This window comes from Oncorhynchus keta, chromosome 25, assembly GCF_023373465.1.
Source record: "Oncorhynchus keta strain PuntledgeMale-10-30-2019 chromosome 25, Oket_V2, whole genome shotgun sequence".
NCBI classification, from domain to species: domain Eukaryota; kingdom Metazoa; phylum Chordata; class Actinopteri; order Salmoniformes; family Salmonidae; genus Oncorhynchus; species Oncorhynchus keta.
In genome coordinates this window covers 24,024,573-24,040,208 of record NC_068445.1, presented here as the reverse complement: position 1 = coordinate 24,040,208, position 15,636 = coordinate 24,024,573, and the positions used below count along the sequence as shown (strand labels likewise).

General features: G+C 43.2%; 2 protein-coding genes across 2 annotated transcripts; one reads left to right on the top strand and one right to left on the bottom strand.

Annotated features, from left to right (window-relative positions):
• Positions 1-5,276: 5,276 nt before the first annotated feature.
• mrpl40 (mitochondrial ribosomal protein L40) lies at positions 5,277-8,506 on the bottom strand. Its single transcript, XM_035757145.1, has 5 exons — positions 8,249-8,506; positions 6,886-6,969; positions 6,587-6,742; positions 6,147-6,228; positions 5,277-5,991 (listed from the first exon to the last, which is right to left on the bottom strand). The coding sequence occupies exons 1-5, from the start codon at positions 8,317-8,319 to the stop codon at positions 5,764-5,766; spliced, it is 621 nt and encodes a 206-aa protein (XP_035613038.1). The 5' UTR covers positions 8,320-8,506; the 3' UTR covers positions 5,277-5,763.
• Positions 8,507-9,131: 625 nt separating this feature from the next.
• LOC118371612 (3-ketoacyl-CoA thiolase, mitochondrial) lies at positions 9,132-14,208 on the top strand. The gene is made up of 11 exons (XM_035757141.2): positions 9,132-9,150; positions 10,086-10,140; positions 10,798-10,964; positions 11,065-11,193; positions 11,496-11,612; positions 11,751-11,898; positions 12,118-12,293; positions 12,480-12,609; positions 12,733-12,803; positions 12,984-13,138; positions 13,353-14,208. The coding sequence occupies exons 2-11, from the start codon at positions 10,125-10,127 to the stop codon at positions 13,435-13,437; spliced, it is 1,194 nt and encodes a 397-aa protein (XP_035613034.1). The 5' UTR covers positions 9,132-9,150; positions 10,086-10,124; the 3' UTR covers positions 13,438-14,208.
• The last annotated feature ends 1,428 nt before the right edge of the window (positions 14,209-15,636 follow it).

Genomic DNA, 15,636 nt, shown 5'->3' with positions numbered 1-15,636 from the left:
GAAATATACCTGCTGGAGCGGGTGCTACGGGTGGGTGCTGCTATGGTGACCAGTGAGCTGAGATAAGCCGGGGCTTTACTTAGAAAATACTTATAGATGACCTGGAGCCAGTGGGTTTGGCGAACAATATGAAGCGAGGACCAGCCAACAAGAGCATACAGGTCACAGTGGTGAGTAGTATATGGGGCTATGGTGACGAAAACAGATGGCACTGTGATATACTGCATCCAGTTTGTTGAGTGTTGGAGGCTATTTTGTAAATGACATTGCCAAAGTTAAGGATCGGTAGGATAGTCAGTTTTACGAAGGTATGTTTGGCAGAATGAGTGAAGGATGCTTTGTTGCGAAACAGGAAGCCGATTCTAGATTTAATTTTGGATTGGAGATGCTTAATATGAGTCTGGAAGGAGAGTTTACCGTCTAACCAGATACCTAGGTATTTGTAGTTGTCCACATATTCTAAGTCAGAACCGTTCAGAGTAGTGATACTAGGCAGGCGAGCAGGTGTGGGCAGCGATCAGTTGAAGAGCATGCATTTAGTTTTACTTGCAGTTGGAGGCCACGGAAGGAGAGTTGTATGGTCAGTTAACACGGTGTCCAAAGAAGGGCCAGGAGTATACAGAATGGTGTCGTCTGCGTAGAAGTAGATCAGAGAATCACCAGAGTCAACCCGAGAATTGAACCCTGTATCACCCCCATAGACTGCCAGAGGTCCGGAAAACAGGCCCTCCGATTTGACACACTGAACTCTATCTGAGAAGTAGTTGGTGACCCAGGCGAGGCAATCATTTGAGAGACCAAGGCTGTTGAGTCTGCCAGATAAGTTCCTAACTTCCCTGAAAAGTTGCATATTGCGGGGGCTATTCGATGCTAATGCAGTACACCACAGGATGTTTTTGTGTTGGTTAAGGGCAGTCAGGTCTGGAGTGAACCAAGGGCTATATCTGTTCCTGGTTCTAAATATTTTGAATGGGGCATTCTTATTTAAGATGGTGAGGAAAGCACTTTTAAAGAATAACCAGGCATCCTCTACTGACGGAATGAGGTCAATATCTTTCCAGGATACACGGGCCAGGTCAATTAGAAAGGTCTGCTCGCTGAAGTGTTTTAGGGAGCTTTTGACTATGATGAGGGGTGGTCATTTGACCGAAGACCCATTATGGACGCAGGCAATGAGGCAGTGATCGCTGAGATCCTGGTTGAAGACAGCAGAGGTGTATTTAGAGGACAGGTTGGTCAAGATGATATCTATGAGGGTGCCCGAGGTTACTGATTTGGTGTTGTACCTGGTAGATTTCATGATAATTTGGGTAAGATTGAGGGCATCTAGCTTAGATTGTAGGACAGCCGGGGTGCTAAACATATCCCAGTTTAGGTCACCTAACAGTACAAACTCTGAAGATAAATAGGGGGCAATTAATTCACATATGGTGTCCAGGGCGCAGCTGGGGGCTGAGGGGGGTCTGTAACTAGCAGCAACATTGAGTGACTTATTTCTGGAATGGTGGATTTTTAAAAGTAGAAGCTCAAACTGTTTGGGCAGTTCGACCTTCTACTTTTAAAAAGACCTGGATAGCATGACAGAACTCTACAGGCTGTCTCTGCAGTAGATTGCAACTCCACCCCCTTTGGCATTTCTGTCTTGGTGGAAAAGGTATACACATACATAGACATTTTTCAGCTCTGATTTTACCACTCAGAATCCAGAATGGATATGACAATGTGGCAGCACAGGATGTAATAACCCCTTACAACAATCTACTTTTTGTTCTTCTTGACTTGTTATCTGGTAAACTGCAACTATGTGTCAAGAAAAGAGCCCCAATTAGGGGTTAGCGTACTCCAGTAAAAAAGGGCTGGTTTAGATTAAAAACTATTGCTCTGTGTCCCTGTTCATATGGGAATGAGAGGCTAGTCAGTGGTAGAATTGAGTTGGCACTTTATTGGCCCAAACACCCATAGAACCACAAGGTTGAGGTTACTCATTGACAGTAATTAGTAATACATTTTTTTTGCATTGATGCATTGTGTCTTCTAACAGTCCAAGAATAGGATCCAAAGTGTTAGGAAATATTTGTTCCCATAAATACAAAGGAGGATGTCTCTCCTCATACCTCTGGCACTTTAGTCAGACTGCCAGACTGTGCACCACAGAGCCAATCAGGAGAGAATACATACAGGTCAACGGTGCCAATTGAAAGTCAAGGGGTGTGTCTGTGCCTTTTGGATTACTCTCTCTTTACAGAGAACCCCTGTGGTTCAAGTCTGCTCTGCGCATGTCTGAAAGTGACAGAGCCAGCAGACGAGAGTTTTTCACAGTATGTCATAAAAAAGTATTACACTTATGAATGTATGTAAAATGCTAATATGTATTAGATCCAGTACAATGGAATAACTAAGACCTGAATTTGAATGCAGCGTGTTCCAATTCCTCCTTCTCTTTCTGTCCAGCAGGGTCAACCAAAAACACTTGGCCTGATGGTTCATGCAGATGCTGGGGAAGCAATATAGAAATGTATTGATCCCGGAAATGATTTTACTATTAAATGACCCATATCACAACCCTCATACCTCTTCACAAAAATGAGCCTAAATCAATTTTGGAAAAAGGATTTTACTCACAAAAGATGTAGGAATTTATTTTCCCAGTTAGAAATAGTAGGCCGTGCATCAAATAACTATTTTCATCAGAAAAACGGACCCTCAAATGGAATATTGCATTTTGTAAGTTGTCTGCAGCTGGCTTGTTGTGAATGCACTCAAATGTCAAGTCATTATCACGTTATGTAAACTGCGTTCTAATTCATAACCACAAAGGATTTGTCTTAATTTACAGTATATGAAAGTGATGCTATAAAAAGGAATCTTTCATGTTATCAAGCTCACGGTGACTGACATCACTGCCTATTACTGTGATTAAAAAGAGCATATGAAACACTGTTTTTCATGAGGCCTACCTGTGCTCCTTCCTTTAAGCACCTCTGTATGAACACCTCTCCTGTCCTTGATCCATTCCACATACAGCCATTTGCGGATCTTTTCAGTGTCCATGTGAAAGATAGTTATTGCGAGGATGGAACATTTGTTGACTTAAGTGTTTAAAAAAAATTAAGTTATGCAAAGCTTACAGATTTAAGTCTAATAGCATGAGATGAAAGTAGACAAACATCAGTGTGCAATATGAAGGTATAGTCAGTGGACATTCTGAACCTGTTTGAGGTCAGTAGGTCACAAGACCAAGGAGCTATTGAAATTCCAAATTTTTGAAAAATTCATGGAAAACCATGTGAGATAAAGAAAATGGACAAACTAAAGGGTGTGCAATATAGAAGGGTAGTCAGTGGACATTCTGAACCTTGTTTGAAGTCACTAGGTCACATGACCAAGGAGCTGTTGAAATTCTACATATTGAAAATTCATGTAAAACTATGTGAGTTAAAAATGGATAAACTAAAGGGTGTGCAATGTGTAGGTCTACTGAGTGGAAATTCTAAATTTCAATGACAGCCTAGGAACAGTGGGTTAACTGCCTGTTCAGGGGCAAAATGACAGACCTTGTCAGCTCGGGGGTTTGAACTTGAAACCTTCCGGTTACTAGTCCAACACTCTAACCACTAGGCTACCCCAGTTAACACTGCCATGGCCAAACCAACTACAATGTAGCATCTAAGGTCTGTTTAGTTACGTAAACTAAATCACAGTAGAGTTGTGGCTAGTAAACCATGACCCTGTGGCTTATTCAGACTAATCTATTGACATTGCATCTATAATTGTTATGTATAGAGCTGGTAAAATGTGTATTTGTTCATAACAGAATGTCTGTTCTACACAATTTATTACATCTGAATGTTCTGTAACTTAGCTGAATATGCCCCCTGCAGAGGGTGTGAAGGCTTTTTGTTTTAAACACTATTAGTTCAGTTGGCTAGGGAAAAGCATGCTCTCCAGGACCACCAGAACCACTCTGTCATAAATGGTTTCTTCCCAGAGGTGTCCAGTGTACTCCAATGGTATTAGGAGAGTGTACCTCTACTGCTTGTGTAACCGATGTGAAATGGCTAGCTAGTTAGCGGGGTGCTGTTGTCGATGTGTGCAGTTGGTCCCTGATTCGAGCCCAGGTAGGGGTAAGGAGAGGGACGGAAGCTAAACTGTTACACTTGAAAGTCACAGCGTTCTACACTGAGATCAATAAGACAAGTATTGATTGTGACAATGTGCTTTGTAGTCTTTCCATAAGTTATACAAATTAAGATATGCGTGAGCAATATACTGAGCAATGATATCCACTCACTGGCCAGTTTATTAGGAACCCCCTTGCCTCCAGAGCAGCCCGAATTCTTTGGGGGCATTCTACAAGGTGTCTGAAACATTCCACAGGGATGTTGGTCCATGATGGCATCGCACAGTTGCTGCAGATTGAACGGCGGTACATTTAATGTTGCAAAACAGCTCGTTCCTGCTCATCCCTAAGATGGTCTATTGAGTTGAGGACTGGGCAGGCCACTCAAGTAAACTGACCTCGCTGTCATGTTCCAGGCAATGAATTCCACTGCTCAATTTTCAAGTGTTGGTGACCGCATGGCCACTGGAGCCACTTCTTGTTTTTAGCTGATAGGAGTGGAACCCGGTGTGGCCGTCTGCTACAATAGCCCATCCGTGACAAGGATCAATGAGTTGTTCGTTCCGAGATGCCATTCTGCATATTACTGTTGTACTGCACCGTTATTTGTCCCTTTGTGGACCGCCTGTTAGCTTGGACGATTCTTGCCCTTCTTCGATCTCTCTCATTAATGAGCTGTTTTCTCCCACAGGACTGCATGTTTTTTGTTTGTTGCACCATTCTCGGTAAACCCTAGACACTTGTGAGTGAAAAGCCCAGCAGGGCGGCCATTTCCGATACAGGGTCCGGTACGCCTGGCACCGACGATCATGCCACACTCAGTCACTTAGATCACTCGTTTTGCCCATTCTAACGTTCAATCGAACAGTAACTGAAAGCTTCGAAGCCTGTCTGCTTTATATAACAAGCCACGGCCAGGTGACTGTAGGAGCGATCCATTTCCATGAACGGGGTGGTGTACCTAACAAACTGGCCGGTGAGTGTATTTTGGTGAAAATAATTACTGTATTGGCATAAGGTTAACAGCACCATACCATACAGGACTTTGGGTCGCATCAGTGGTCTGACTTTTTTTTTAATACTATCTAGGTCATTGTGTGGAAAGACTCAAATGAGCGCTTGTATGTTTCTCTACCTATTGAAAAGGAGGCCAGTGTTTCTGTAACACCATTACACGGGCTCTTTGTCTTTATTATTTCACAGGATACCTCATCTACAGTCTGTTATATACATTCAAATGTATATAATAAAAATACATTAAAAAGTGAATCCTTTTTCAACCCTCTGGTATGTTTTACTTACTGGTTGTATTTAAACTATGACGTTTATGAATGTAACAATACAGTACAGAATGTGAATCACTTTATGAGTGTGATTTGAAACTTGTTCCATTACAGGGCAGTTGTCAATACGATGAATATGACCGGGTCATGGTCCTCTGGTCGGTAAGCGGTTGAAATACCCTTTGAATGAGACATCCATCCACTATTGGTGGCAGGGAGGTTGTTCTAGCTTTCATGTCTAAACTATTTTCATAAACATGCTCATCAAATATTTAGTCTGTCCAAATCATGTAAAGACCAGGGGATGTAATAACCATGTCAACACATGTTACCACCCACAATGTTAATGCTGCCACCCTCTCACTGGGTGTAGACTTTGGTGATGTTGTTGTATTTGCCTTCAGGTGCCTCATACTGGGCCTTGGGCGGTGTGTAGCTGGGTCCCTGGTGGTTGAAGGGGAAGAGCAAGGGGTCTGGCCTCAGTGCTGCCTGGTAGAGCTCCTCTGACTCCAGCCTCAGCTCCTCCAGAGCCTCCCTCTGGGCCTCCACAGCCAGGCCTACTGCCTCCATCTCTGCCCGGTGTTGGGTCTGCTCGTAGCAGAAAGTCAAAATGTGGCACAGAAACTGGGTATATCAAAATGTCTACAAAGAAGGTACTGTCAATGGCTGCTCACTGATTTCTGCTTCCAAATATGACTGTAGTGATAGTTTAAACCAACAATGGCTTACAAGATCACATTTACCTGTTTGTAGCGGGACCACTCCTTCAGCAGTAGAGCCCGACGTTCACTCTCCTCAAAGGGAAGCTGAGGAGCACCACGCACCCTAGGAAAAATGAACAAATAGAGTAGGGACCTATTCAGGTGTACATTAGGACAGAGAAATTCATTTGGATTACACTAATAGTGTGTCACTCAACAGAACAATCAGTTAAACACAGCATCATACTCAATTTCAATCCATCCGCTGATTTTGGTGTGTTTCTAAGACTATTGCTGGAGATCACTATGATAAGCAGGGTTGACTGTTGGGGGTGAAGCAACGGTAAATATTCCAAGCTTATGGATGTGCCTACTTCAATGGTAGGGTGTGCCCACCATAGTAACTCATGGTGGTGCCCAGATTTTGTATGGGAATGTCAGCCACTCCATTAATTTAAACACTAAAGGTGGGTGAGCCATACCTGGTCTCGTCCATGTATTTGGCTGGGGTTGTGAAGTCTTCAATGGGAATGAGCTCAGGAGGAACTCTCTCCAGCTTCTTCAATTTCTTCTTCAGTCTCTCTCTCACCATCTGCTCTCTACGAGGGTCCACTTTCTTCTTCTTCTTGGGCTCTGCTCTGTTAGAGCACACACAGGCAGAATTAGTGAAAGTTGAGCTTGTAGTGCATTTATAACAAATGGTGCCTAAGGGAACTGCAAAGAGAGTCTGAAAGTGCACCAGAGAACAAACCCTTTATAGACAAAAGGATTTTCAACTTACCTTAGTGGCGCAGATGTCTTCAATGTGAGGACAGATGCAAACCAAGGACCTTGACTGACATGACCGTCCACTCCCATCAAAGAGCTGTGCAGAACAACATACCAAATCAGAGGAAGGGGAGAACTACTAGTTAGCTCAATCTAGCCACTGTAACAGATCAAATCAAGCTTTATAAAGCACATTTCAGACATGGAATGCAATGCGATGTGCTTTACAGGAAAAAACGAATGAAAATAAAAGCTGAAGTATTTACTACACAACAAACATGATAAAAAAACAAAAAGAATTACAAGCTGAACAACCAAAAAGCACCCTAAGGAAAGGCAAAGCTGAAAAGATGTGTTTTAAGAACTCTTTATGTCTACAGTTTCAGCCCCCCTCACGTACGCTATTCCAGAGGCTGGGGGCATAATATCTAACAGCTGCCTGCCTCTTGGTCCTAGGCTTTGGGATAGTTAAAAGGCCAGTGCCAGAGGACCTGAGGGACCTACTGGGTACATAACTTAAATGCATGTCTGACATGTATTGGGGTGCACAATTGTGGCTTGATTTTTTTTTTTTAACAATAGAATTATCTTAAAATGAATTTTAAAACTAATAGGCAGCCAGTGCAGAGACCTTAAAACCAGCGTGCTCTCAGTCTGGTCTTGCTCAGTACCCACGCTGCTGCATTCTGTATGTTTTGCAGTTGACCAATGGCTTTCTAAGGTAGACCAGACAGGATAGCATTACAGTAGTCAAACGTGCTTGTAATAAAAGCATGGATGAGTCTCTCTGTATCAGCCTGGGAGACATGGTGGCACCATGGCAATGTTCCTTAGGTGGTAAAAAAAGCTATTTTGGTCACATTCCTAATGTGTGATTCAACATTTTGTTCAGAATCTAAAACACCTAGGTTATGTACCTGGTGTTTATTTGTATTGCCAGGGAGTTAAAATGTGCAGCTTGATTTTCTCTCTGTGCTTTGGCTCCAACAATAAGTACCTCGTCTTGTGTTGATTTAGCTTGAGGAAGTTGTGAGCCATCCAAGTATTTAAATCCCTAATACAGTCTAATAATTTATCCGTGGAGCTAAAATCTTCTGGTGACACAGGAATGTAAACGTGTGTATTGTCTGCGTAGCAGTGAAAATCAAAGCTGTGCCTTCTGATAACACTGCCAATAGGTAAAATATATAAACTGAACACAACCAGACCCTAAATCGAACCTGGTGGAACTCCATTGCAGTAAATAGATAACGTAGTTAGCTAACTGGCTCAGGTTTTTGCATACAGCTGGATGAGAAAAGAAAACATGTTCCAACTGCTGTAGCTAACGTTAGCTAGCTTGCCTATGCTAACCAGAATTGCATGAGACAACTCACCTAACGTTAGTTGGCACTGCAGTCTGTCTGGACAATACTCTACACAGGGCACGCGATACAGCAATGGACATGATCGATATACTATTTGATTACTATTCAATCAAATCAGATGAAAGTTATTCACGTGTATCAACACATTTTATCATTGCGGTCCCCTTGACAGCTGCAGGACGGAAGTGCAACTTGAAACAGACGTAAATTTAGCTCGAGCTTCAGATGGACACTTTCGATCCCATTGTTGTAGCTCGCCTCCCTCACGTTACGTTGCAACTCGGTCTCAGAGCATGTCGTATTATTATGTACGTAAATACATGCCATTTGGTATGATATGTTACGTTTAGTATGGTTGCATAAGACCGATGGTTACTTAGGTGGTTGGTTGAGGTGAGTGGCTGGGTGCATAACGCAAACGTTAGCAACACATTTTTGCTAATCAGCAACTTTTCCACTACTTACAACTTTGGGACTTCTTAGCATGTTAGCTAAACCTAACCTATATCCTAAATGTAACCCTAACCCTAAACTCTAGCCACCTAGCTAGAACTCGTAACATATTGTAATGACCTGACTAGATCATTAAGGAACAATTGTCCAGATTGAGGCTTGAGTTTACGAATTGACGGTTTATTAACCCAACTTTACACAGGCTACTGTTTGGCCGTAGCCCACGCCAAATAAATGAAATATAAAACACAAGCCAACCTTCTTTTGTGAAGGCCAGACATAGAGAGAACAAAAGTTAAACCTGGTCTTAACATCCAATGCTCCATCCCCCTGCCAACCTCCCTCCATGACACTCCGCCAACCACCAGGATGCCCAGCATCAGAACATTCCAGGCATTCCCATGATTGGCAGATAGCAGGTTGATTGGCATTTCGGATCCCGCGAACACTGGGTGCTGGTAAGTCAAACACAACCACCCACGAGCCTAACATATAACACACAGCTGTCTCTGCGGGTCGCTACATAATCATACGTTTTGCAAATTCGTAACATATTGTAACGGCCCTGGGGACCTCGGGGCTGGAAGGTCGAGGGTTAAAGACCTGCTCCCTGCTGTTTCATTACAATATTGCACATTTTGCAAATTTGTAACACATTGAGAGTCTTTCAAATTCGTAATATATAACACTTTTAGCTAATTCGTAACATATTGCACGTTTTGAATTTTGGTAATATATAATGTATATTTGTAACATATGGTACGTTTTGCTAATTCGTAAGATATAATACGAATTGTAATTCGTAACATGTCATACAAATGGGTGATGGACATCCACAAATTAATACATACCATACGAAAGTAGAATATCATACTAAACGGAGTGTCCTTGATTTACATAAAGAATAACAAGATATGCTCTGAGACCAGATTGCACTGGTTACATCAGAGATACAATTTGTCAGTAACATTCGACACCTTTTCAAGTAAACATAGCTACATAACTGAATAAATATTGTACAAGTAACCATTTAACATTTCCTTACAGAAACATGTTGATCAGAGTTATTTTGTCGAATGTTGTTGTCTCAATGATTAGATACACATTATTTAGGCAAAAGGTCAAATTTCCACTAGTTACCACAGCCTCAATGTATAAATGGTCTATATGGTTAAAAAAAATTATGAAAACAAGAATGTGCTTTTTGTCATAGTTTAAGGTTAGGCATACGGTTAGCAGTGTGGTTACGGTTAGGTTTAAAAGCACCCTTTAAGAATATAAATTGTAGAAATGGGCGGGGTTTATGGCTTTGTGGCTGTGGTAACTAGTGACGACCCAAGATTGCCAGAGTTTGTCATAAAAGCGCCCTTAAATTGACTCCCGGTTCAAACAGATACATTGACCTTCGTGGACGTAAGGAGGAATCAACGTTATGTCACTGCTCAGAAGTAAGTAATATAGTTATTTTTCATAAACCACGCGCCACGAAATGCATGCTTTAGTTTTCTGCTAACATGTTTATCTTGCTCTGCAAAGGTGTCTGCGTAGTAACGTTGATAGCTTGTCTGTCTGACAAATTATAACTAGACGCTCCAGACAGTCGACAAAGTTCAAACTATTGTTCATGGCTAGTTGCTCACTACTGACTAGCCTACATTTGTGAATTTAAACATTGTGTTCCCCTTTAGAGTTGTCACCGTTTAGCCTCTCCAGTTGTGATCATTATTCATAATGAATGAATGAATAAAGGACAGTTGTCAGTCTGTCTCTACATGTAAACTTGTGTATTTCTTGTCATGTGTCTGCCCTCCACATATTCAACAACTGACAGTTGCCTCTATCGTTTCATTTCTAAAGGCTAGTTGAGTTGAAAATGAATGTAGGGTGAAGGTGACCGTGGCACTATTCATAGTTGCATGAGAATTGCAATGACACTGCAGTGGAGTTTTATGATAGAACTCTCAAACGTTTATGCAGTGAGAGTAGGCAAGACAGCCTTTTTTTAAAGTACAATATTTTTACTGTTTTGTCACTCAAACCATGTCCAAAGCTGCAGGAAAGCTTGATTAGTCACCTCACACCGACTTCTCTTTCTCTCCATCCAGATGTGTTTATTGTGTCTGCTAAGCGGACCCCGTTTGGAACCTACGGTGGGGTGCTGAAGGATCACAGTGCAACAGACCTAGCAGAGCATGCCTCCAAGGCTGCCCTTGCTGCTGGGGGAGTTGCACCTGAGCTTGTCAACAGTGTTATCTTTGGAAATGTAATGCAGGTGTGTCTAAAACTCCAAAGAGCAAGCAGAGGCGAGGATAAACTCTCTTGGAAGGACATGTGAGAGTTGACTTAATAAGACAGATTCTCTTTCCCTCCAGAGCTCTGCAGATGCTCCATACATTGCCCGTCACGTGGGCCTGAGGTGTGGGGTGCCCATTCCAGTGCCTGCTCTCACCGTGAACCGCCTGTGTGGGTCCGGCTTTCAGTCAATCATCAATGGCGCTCAGGTACAGTAGACACACTAAGCACTAAGACTCTACATAAGTCTACACTGTTACTCTCCACTGAGGGTTTCTTAATGTGTCTCTGTCTGAACTGGACTCCTGCCCACTGTACACTATAATTTAAAAAAATATATTATACAAAGTTTTTGGTCACAGACCCCAGGAAAGTTATTTCTGCTGCAGTGTCACCTACCCTTTTGTTTGTAGGTCAATTGTTGGTGCATGGTTTCTTCCTCTGCTGATTGCTTAGGAACATTTGCAGCCTTGTGCGTTTGTCCCCTTTAAGACCCTGTATGTCTCTGTAGGAAATCTGTTTGAAGGATTCAGAGGTGGTGCTGTGTGGCGGCTCGGAGAGCATGAGCCAGGCGCCATACGCTGTCCGCAACGTCCGCTTCGGAACCAAGTTCGGACTCGACCTCAAGGTATTGAATTAATAAATGAGGAGCGGTAAGAACCAAATGTGTGTGGTTTTGATCATTTTTGACTGCAAGAGCCCTTTAACAGCTACTCTAAACCAATGCCAAGGACTAAACTAATGTGTTCTGTATTCTTTGTCTCAGCTAGAGGACACTCTGTGGGCGGGGCTTACTGACCTGCACATTAAGATCCCCATGGGCATCACAGCAGAGAACCTGGCAGTGAAATATGAGATCAGCAGAGACGACTGTGACAAATACGCACACCAGACCCAGCAGAGGTGGAAGGCAGGTTAGAGGTCAACCCTTACCATAACTAAGCTTACATGTTTACAATCCTTACTTAAGGCATGAAGACTGTCCTGATTTTAATAAGCAATTCCTGATTATCTGTCCTCGGGGAAACCAGAAATACTTCTGTATCTTGTCATGACAATGAACAGTTTCCCCAGATTTCTATCTGAATGCTGACTACATCACTGACATTTTCTGTGTGCGCTCTAAACCTTAGCCCATGAGGCGGGCCACTACACGGCAGAGATAACACCCATCGACGTGAAGGCAAAGAAGGGCAAAGTACCCATGACCCAGGACGAGCACCCTCGTCCCCAGACCACCCTGGAGCAGATGGCTAAGCTACCCCCTGTCTTCAAAAAGGGAGGAACGGTTACTGCCGCCAACGCATCTGTGAGTTCTTAACAAACCGATTCACTTCTGGGTCCAAAGCCCTTTCACCCAGTTCCTACCAGCGCTTGCAAACAGAGTATCACATTCAGTCTGTCCCCAAGCACACCGGTTTTAAATGGCGTGCAGATCATTTTTGTGTGCTAGTTTTGAATGTACTGTTCTGCAAGATATGCTCCTTTTCAACAGGGTGTGTCTGACGGCGCTGCTGCCGTGGTGATAGCCAGTGAGGAAGCTGTGAAGGAGCACAAGCTCACCCCATTGGCAAGAATAGTGGCCTATCACGTCTCCGGCTGTGACCCAAGCATTATGGGAATCGGTGGGTGACTGGCAACATATCTAATGTACTTGATGAAAACATGTGATACAGCCAAATATAGTCCTTTCCAGCATGGCCATCTAGTGGTTTCTGTTGGTAAGATTCTGTCATTCTCCCCCTCAGGCCCAGTCCCAGCCATCACAGAAGCCCTGAAGAAAGCAGGTCTCACCCTCCAAGACATGGATCTGGTGGAGGTATGCTTGTCTAAGTTCATGAGTAGGAACTGGTGCAGGAAATCGCAGATATTGTTTTGCTTTAATCAATCTCCTTCTTGTAGTGCACCCTATAGAATTGACTTCCTCCTCACTTGCTCTGTTTCTCTTTCTCCTGCTCTGACTTCTCATGTCCTCTTTCTCACCTTTGCTGTCTCTCAGGTGAATGAGGCATTTGCTGCTCAGTACCTGGCTGTTGCCAAGGCATTGGGTCTGGACCCAGAGAAGAGTAATGCTGATGGGGGGGCTATTGCCATTGGCCACCCCCTGGGAGCCTCTGGAGCACGCATCACTGCTCACCTGGTCCACGAGCTCAGGTAACCACACCAGTAGTCGTCTTACTACTCAGAGCACTACTTATCATTCTATGTAGTTCAACAGTGTATCTGACCAATATTCCACGGCGAAGGGCTGTTCTATACCTCAGCATACAGGAGCTAAACCAATAAATAACGCTATTCAATGGCTGAGCAATTCATATTATCTCGCAGGTGAGTGATTTCCATTTTGTGGTTTTGCTCTCTCCTTCAGGCGGATTGGGGGAAAGTATGCTGTGGGATCAGCTTGCATCGGTGGTGGTCAGGGTATCGCCATAATCATAGAGAACACTCACTGAGGAACCGAGCAAACCATCCACAATTAGAATACCATCCACACTCTTAACACACACCACACCCTATATACTCAATAGAGTACATGCCATATACACACTCGAGTAAGACCTTGTGCTTTTGTCCAAGGTAGAGTTTTCTTAGTATTGACTTAATGTAAGAATATCCACTTTCCAATGTAAATAAATAAAAATTAGGATCTTTGTACGTTTGACCCACACTTCACATTAGACATGACTCCAGCATCTACACTCAGAAAAAAATACAAAGATCTCATAATTACTCCAGAAAATGGTTGCTGTTTCTCTGAACACAAAATACAATGGTATTTGTATGTTTAGGAACATAAATGTCTAAACTTCCTCCTTTCTTGGATGTTTCATATTCCTTTTTCTAAAAGACAGTATGGTTGCCATACATGAACAATCTGCTTAAAGAGGCCTTGTGAATCTGAAGGGCTAACTCCTGTTTTTGTAAGTCTGTTTGCTTTGGAGACAATGCTAGCTCATAGCAGGACATACCATTTACATCTCGCTGTAGTATATGAATAGCTGAGGTGAGTGTTATTGAGTTGAGGTAACCAATGTTGCTTGCTGTGGAAAGAAGTAACTGCATAATTGATCCAGAATTTCTTGCCTGAATTGTCACTCCTTTGCATGGATCACCATTGCCTTATCTACTGGGTATATATGTAAGATGTGTGTGTAAGTTTGCCTGTAAAGATATTTTTTTTTTATGATTAAAGTGAAAACCTGGGATTCACAAATTGTAATGTGTGAGATTGTTGGTGATTCTTTATGGAGTATCATGTAGTAGTTACTAGGTCTTTCACTGTCTATTGCCTGAAGTTGACACCCCTTCAAAGTAGTGGCTTCAGCTCTTTCAGCCACATGTGAACTCCACAGACAAACATTGGCCATAGAATGGCCTTACTGAACCTCAGTGACTTTCAATGTGGCACTGTCATAGGATGCCAGCTTTCTAGCAAGTCAATTTGTCAAATTTCTGCCCTGCTAGAACTGCCCCGGTCAACTGTAAGTGCTGATATTGTGATGTGGAAATGTCTACGGGTAACAGCGGCCCAGCCGCGAGTTGTAGGCCACACCATCTCAAGGAACTCGAGTGCCGTAAAATTTCTCTTTGGTTGCAACACTCACTACCGAGTTCCAACCAATCTACCTCTGGAAGCAACGTCAGCACAAGAACTTGGTCGGGAGCTTCATGAAATGAGATTCCATGGCCGAGCAGCCACACACGCAAGCCCATGCGCAATGCCAAGCGTCGGCTGGCGTGGTGTTAAGCTCGCCGTCATTTGACCCTGGAGCAGTGGAAATGCATTCTCTGGCGTCTTGAATCACGCTTCACCACCTGGCAGTCTGACAGACAAATCTGGGTTTGACAGAAGCCAGGAGAACACTACTGGGTGCATAGAGAAAGGGTTTGCATAGTGCCCACTAAAGTTTAGTGGGAGGGGGAATAATGATCTGGGGCTAGAGCCCTTAGTTCCAGTGACGAGTGAGCTTAATGCTACAGCATACAATGACCTAGGCGATTCTGTGCTCCCAACAGTGTGGCAATAGTTTGGGGAAGGCCCTTTCCTGTTTCAACATGACAAAGCCCCCATGCACAAAGTGAGGTCCATGCAGAAATTATTTGTTGCAATTGGTGTGGAAGAACTTAACTGACCTGAACAGAGCTCTGACCTCAACCCCATCAAACACCTTTGGGGTGAATTGGACCGTGGACTGTAAGCCAGACCTAATCATCCAGCATCAGTGCCCAATCTCACTAATTATCTTGTAGCTGAATGGAAGCAAGTCCCCACAGCAATGTTCCAAGATCTAGTGGAAAGCCTTACCATTAGTGGAGGCTGTTATAGCAGCAAAGGGGGGACCAACTCCGTATTAATGCCCATGACTTTGGATTGAGATATTTGACGAGCAAGTGTCCATACTTTTGGTCATGTAATGTATCTCCGGATCCACATCGATATAGCAATGTGCTGCTCTGTGCAGTGTGTCTGCAATGAAGGTGACCTGGAACGCCACTGTAATCTTGGTCCAAGAAACTGGTCCTATGAGACGAGATGCAAATATTTTCATAGACAGCTCATCATTACTTGATGATTGCTGTAAATAATGTAGGTTTGTCCATAAATTACAAATATGAACATTACTCCTCTTACCAGACAAATACAGCATTCA

Bases quoted from the DNA above. Each gene is read 5' to 3' on its own strand.
- mrpl40 (XM_035757145.1), bottom strand. From the start codon at position 8,319: ATGTCCATTGCTGTATCGCGTGCCCTGTGTAGAGTATTGTCCAGACAG. The intron at 6,229-6,586 runs GTATGGCTCACC...CATTTTTCCTAG, and splicing joins AAATACATGGACGAGACCAG to GGTGCGTGGTGCTCCTCAGC. The intron at 5,992-6,146 runs GTAAATGTGATC...TGCTACGAGCAG, and splicing joins AGTGGTCCCGCTACAAACAG to ACCCAACACCGGGCAGAGAT.
- LOC118371612 (XM_035757141.2), top strand. The intron at 11,899-12,117 runs GTTAGAGGTCAA...TCTAAACCTTAG, and splicing joins CCAGCAGAGGTGGAAGGCAG to CCCATGAGGCGGGCCACTAC. The intron at 12,294-12,479 runs GTGAGTTCTTAA...CCTTTTCAACAG, and splicing joins TTACTGCCGCCAACGCATCT to GGTGTGTCTGACGGCGCTGC.